At 51.2% G+C, this 5,351-nt stretch overlaps 2 protein-coding genes across 2 annotated transcripts in view; one reads left to right on the forward strand and one right to left on the reverse strand.

Moving 5' to 3' along the window:
- The window catches only part of LBHD1 (LBH domain containing 1), a 3,668-nt gene extending 2,174 nt beyond the window's left edge, over positions 1–1,494 (reverse strand). The window contains 3 exon segments of the mRNA XM_011993577.1: positions 2–101; positions 179–248; positions 250–1,494. Coding sequence (XP_011848967.1) covers positions 2–101; positions 179–248; positions 250–326 — 247 coding nt within the window. The 5' untranslated portion in view covers positions 327–1,494.
- A 153-nt stretch (positions 1,495–1,647) lies between these two features.
- On the forward strand, positions 1,648–2,644 carry LOC105549046 (ubiquinol-cytochrome-c reductase complex assembly factor 3). Its single transcript, XM_011993381.1, has 2 exons — positions 1,648–2,132; positions 2,220–2,644. Exons 1-2 carry the CDS (start codon positions 2,013–2,015, stop codon positions 2,376–2,378), a joined length of 279 nt encoding a protein of 92 aa, XP_011848771.1. The 5' UTR covers positions 1,648–2,012; the 3' UTR covers positions 2,379–2,644.
- Positions 2,645–5,351: the final 2,707 nt, after the last annotated feature.

Genomic DNA, 5,351 nt, shown 5'->3' on the forward strand with positions numbered 1-5,351 from the left:
AGCAGCAGCTCCTCATGGGGCCAATGGAGATCCCCACTCTCTTCATTCACCTCAGAGGCTTCCACCACAATAGACAGCAGATGGGACTTTTGAGAGAAATCCTGAATAGGGACAGCAAGGAGGTTGGGCCAAATTGGAGGGTAAGCCAGCTGCCAGACACAGGGTGGGGAAGTATAACCTGAATATGCCAGTGACCTTCAACCTTGCCAACTTTTCCTCTGTCCCAGAGAGGGTTGGCCAGCCTGGGACTCTGGATCCTGGGAGGAGCCTGGGCTATTTGTAGTCCAAAGCCCATCCTCCTTGCTTCTCCCTGGCACAAGGGCCATGGTGGTGATTCTTAGAGTGCAAGATGATTGAACTCAGAGGAGGGTATTCCTGCCCACAAACTGTTCCTTTAATCTTCTTTGGAGCCTGGCGCCTTAAGCTCTGACTGTGCTAAGTGATTATGGGCCTTCAGGGCAGGGGAAAATGCCCAAGACATGAGATCGGATCTTTATTTCTACTTACTCCCTGGAGACACTGGGATGGCAGCAAGGGTAGGAGACAAGGGCACCTGGATTAAAGCCCTGTGGGCCAAGAGTTGTGATAACCAACTTGGAATTTCCTGACTCCTTTGCTTACTGATTTTCCCAACCTGGCATGTTTGTATGTTATTTAATGAATATTTATATGGTGTTTACTCTTTGTCAGGAGCTGTTTTGCTTTACACATAACTCATTTAATTCTCCTAAAACTGTGAGACAAGTACTGTTATAAGCTCATTTTCTGATGCAGAAACCGGGGCACAAGAACTTGCCTGTAATCAGTCACACAGCTAAAAGGTGTTTTCTTCTGTAAAGCAGAATTCAGTATGTTAAACGAATCCAGCCTTTTAGTGGTTGAAAACAAAGCATAACAGCCAGGCACGGTGGCTCACACCTGTAATCCCAGCATTTTGGGAGGCCGAGGTAGGCGGATTACGAGGTCAGGAGCTCGAGACCAGCCTGACCAACATGGTGAGACCCCGTCTCTACTAACATTACCAAAAATTAGCCGACCGTGGTGGCGGGCGCCTGTAGTCCCAGCTACTCGGGAGGCTGAGGCAAGAATGCCGTGAAACCGGGAGGCAGAGCTTGCAGTGAGCCAAGATCCTGCCCCTGTACTCCAGCCTGGGTGACAGAGTGAGACTCCGTCTCAAAAAAAAAAAAAGAAAAAGAAAAAAGAAAACAAAGCAAAACAAAAAGCAATACCAGCCGGGCGTGGTGGTGCACGCCTGTAATCCCAGCTATTCGGGAAGTTGAGGCAGGAGGATCCCTTGGGCCCTGGAAGTCGAGGCTTCAGTGAACCATGATCGCCACTGCACTCCAACCCTGGGCGACAGAGCGAGACCTTGTCTCCAAAAACAAACAAAACCACGCCCACACACTAACAACAAAACCAAAAAAGCCCTAGACAATACCAAGTGTGTACCATAACGAGAAAAGGAACAGGTTGTTTGTAAAATAAATGTTAAAGATAAGTTACTATTACCCATTTCTCCAACCAGTACACTTGACTTTCAGTGTTTGTTCCAGAGTTGAGGGGATGGAGAGGGATATGTATGTGTATGACCTCCATTCGCTGTGTTGAAAACGCGCGGGTGACTGCAGGAAACCACAGAGCGCAGCTCGGGCCTCTACTGATCGGGAAACGTCGGAAGACAGAAAAATGGGCAATCATAAAACCCACGGCAACCATGAAGACACGCACTCTCCCCCTAGCAATCCCACCCCGGAACTGAGGACACAGGGTGCCCACGCTCAGCCCTTGGCGCCAGCACTTCTTGGACACCCTCAACCCCCTCAGCTAAACCTGAAATCCCGGCGCTCCGGATTCTAAACGTTTCCTTGAGCGGGTCCTCTCTAGCCGGCCGTTTATCTATGGTTTCTGCTATAGGGCGCTCTAGCCTGCGCGAAGGGGCAGTGAGACCGCGCGGGTACCGCTCGCGGCTGCGGTGAACTCCGGTGGGCGCCCTGCTGGTTGTGCAGGCAGCCATGGAGTTCTTGCGGAAAATGCTGATCACAGTCGCAGTGCTGGGCGCAGGGGCTGGCGTGGGCTTCGCGCTCCTTGCTATCGTGACCCCCGGGGAGCAGCGGAAGCAGGAAATGCTAAAGGTAGAAGCAACTGGTAATCCCGAGGATGGGTGGGCGAGTGGAGAGCCCCGGACTGGAGCTCCTGCGAACTCCCCTTCCTGCCCTCAGGAGATGCCACTGCAGGACCCGCGGAGCAGGGAGGAGATGGCCAAGACCCAGCAGCTATTGGTGGCCACTCTGCAGGAGGCAGCGACCACACAGGAGAACGTGGCCTGGAGGAAGAACTGGATGGTTAGCGAAGGCGGCGCCGGCGGGAGGTCACCGTGAGACCGGACTTGACCCTGTGGGCGCTGGGACCTTGGCTCGGGCGCAGGAATCCGATGCGGGCTTTCTCCTTCGTGGGCCCAGCGGGGAGTCCGGCCGAGATGCCATGCCCAGAACTCTCCAGGGTCCTGTGAGCTGCCGTCGGGTGAGCACGTTCCCCCCAAACCCTGGACTGATTGCTTTAAAGTCCGCAAAGCGGGCCAGGGCCGAGACGCGAGTCGGCTGTGGTTAACTGAAAGAATCAATAAATCATGTTCCTCCACCCAGAATGAGCCCTGCAGTCGACACCTACCAATGCTTAGAGACCTGTGGTCGGTGCTGGGGGCATGGCCTGCACCTGCCACCTGTCCCATCCCACCAGAAGAAGCTGATCTCAATAGGTATCTCGACCACATTCTCTTTCTCTTTTCTTTTCTTTTTTTTTTTTTGAGACGGAGTCGCTCTCTGCCACTCAGGCTGGAGTGCAGTGGCACGATCTCGGCCCACTGCAACCTCTGCCTCCCGGGTTCAAGCGATTCTCCTGCCTCAGCTTCCCGAGTAGCCGGGATCGCAGGCGCGTACCACCACGCCCAGCTAATTTTTGTGTTTTTATTAGAGACAGGGTTTGACCATGTTGGCCAGCCTGGTCTCGAACTCCAGACCCAGGTGATCCGCCCGCCTCGAACTCCCAAAGTGCTGGGATTACAGGTGTGAACCACCTCACCCTGCTGCGGCCACAGTTTCTATTTCTTTTTTTTTGAGATAGAGCCTTGCTCTTGTTGCCCAGGCAGGAGTGCAGTGGCGCAATCTTGGCTCACTGCAACCTCCGCCTCCTGGGTTCAAGCTGTTCTTACTTAGCCTTCCAGGTAGCTGGGATTACAAGCGTCCGCGACCACGCCTGGCTGATATTTGTAGTTTTAGTAGAGGCGGGTTTCACCATGTGGCCAGGCTGGTCTCGAACTCCTGACCTCAGGTGATTCACCCGCCTTGGCCTCCCAAAGTGCTGGGATTACAGGCCTGAGCCACTGCACCCGGCCAACCACATTTTCAAAACAGGTCATGTGGTGTCAGGTTGGAGTGTACTTCCCGGGATAACCGTGGGACATTCCTGAAATCTGAACTATCCTGGAAAATCTTGAAGTAATGGATGCCTACAGAGGACACTCAGGACTCCTGTCCTTGGAGCGAGATTGGAGGAGCATCTAGCACTTAACATATGCCGCAGTGCTTTCTGTGCCCGTTATTTAACCTCTGGTTAAACAAGCTTAGGAGGCTGACTTACTAGAAGTAAAAGGAGTGTGCTTTGAGTCACAGATCTTAGTTCAACTCCAGCATGTTACAAACCTCAGTCCTGTTCTCTGAAAGGTCATAACTATGAGGATTAGTGTAAAAAATTAATTTAGAAATGTAAAGTGGTCTCCAATCTGAATCCGGTCAGGATTTATTGGAGTTGCCACTGAGAGGATGAAATAAGTGGGGTCAAAGCCCCACAGCCTAGCCAACCAAGTTGCTCTTCTTTTGTCTATCCTCTGGTTCCCAAGCAAGATTGCAATGGAAAAAAAGGCTGCTGTTTATTAAAGTCAGAACACCAAGTAAAGCTTTTCTTTCTTTTTCTTTTGAGACAGAGTTTCTCTGTTGTTGCCCAGGCTGGAGTGCAATGGAGCTATCTCAACTCACTGCAACCTCCGCCTCCCAGGTTCAAGCGATTCTCCTGCCTCAGCCTCCCAAGTAGCTGGGACTACAGGGGTGCGCCACTACGCCAGGATAATCTTTGTATTTTTAGTAGAGACAGGGTTTTGCCGTGTTGGCCAGGCTGGTCTTGAACTCCTGATCTCAGGTGATCTGCCCGCCTCGACCTCCCAAAGTGCTGGGATTACAAGTATGACCCACCGTGCCTGGCCCCAAACAAATCTTTCTAACACTGGGGTATAAACCCAGATATGAGCATTGGTGCTCTTTTCAGATCTTTACAAAGTAACTGTGTCCTCTCCCCTAGCCCAGGAAGGAGAGGAGGAGTCAGGAGCAGTTTGACAGGACACCAGGGTGGGGTGATCAGCAGCTGGAGGAGCTATCAGAGAAGCTCATGAGTGCTTCTTGGTTTTAAAAAGCAAAGAGAAGCGCCAACATGTGAGACCCTGTATCTACTAAAAATACAAAAATTAGCCGGGCATGGTGGCGCATGCCTGTAGTCCCAGCTACTCGGGAGGCTGAGGCAGCAGAATTGCTTGAACTCAGGAGGCAGAGGTTACTGTGGGCCGAGATCATGCCACTGCACTCCAGCCTGGGTGACAGAGCAAGACGTTGTCTCAAAAAAGAAAAAAATTACCCTTTTAGCCCAGGATTTTGGGAGGCCGAGACAGGCAGATCTTGAGGCCACGAGTTTGAGACCAGCCTGGCCAACATGGTGAAACCCCATCTCTACTAAAAATATAAAAAATTAGCCAGGTGTGGTGGCGCACACCTGCAAACCCAGTTACTAAAGAGGCTGAAGCTGAATCGCTTGAATCCGGCAGACGTTGGTTACAGTGAGCCGAGATCACACCACTGCACTACAGCCTGGGAGCTAGAGTGAGACTCCACCTCAAATAAGTAGGTAAAATTATCCTTTTAGTAGCTAATGCTTACTGGGGATTTATTAGGTACTAGGCACTATGCTAAAGCATCTTACACCAGCATTATGTAACCCTCATGACAATCCCAAGAAACAGGCACTATTATCCCTATTCTATTAAGAAGCTAGGTTTTCTGGGTGAGATGTGAAATAACTTAAATGACATCACTAAGGTAGCAAAGCTGAAGGAAAAGTGTAAGAAGGATGTCGCTGACCATAAGTCGAAAGGAAGGTTTGATGGTGCAAAGGGTCCTGCTAAAGTTGCCTGGAAAAAGGTGGAAGAGGAAGATGAAGAGGAGGAGGAGGATGAATAAAGAAACTGTTTATCTGGCCAGGCACAGTGGCTCACGACTGTAATCCCAGCATTTTGGGAGGCAGAGGTGGGC

This window comes from Mandrillus leucophaeus, unplaced genomic scaffold (genome assembly GCF_000951045.1).
Source record: "Mandrillus leucophaeus isolate KB7577 unplaced genomic scaffold, Mleu.le_1.0 Scaffold43, whole genome shotgun sequence".
NCBI lineage: Eukaryota > Metazoa > Chordata > Mammalia > Primates > Cercopithecidae > Mandrillus > Mandrillus leucophaeus.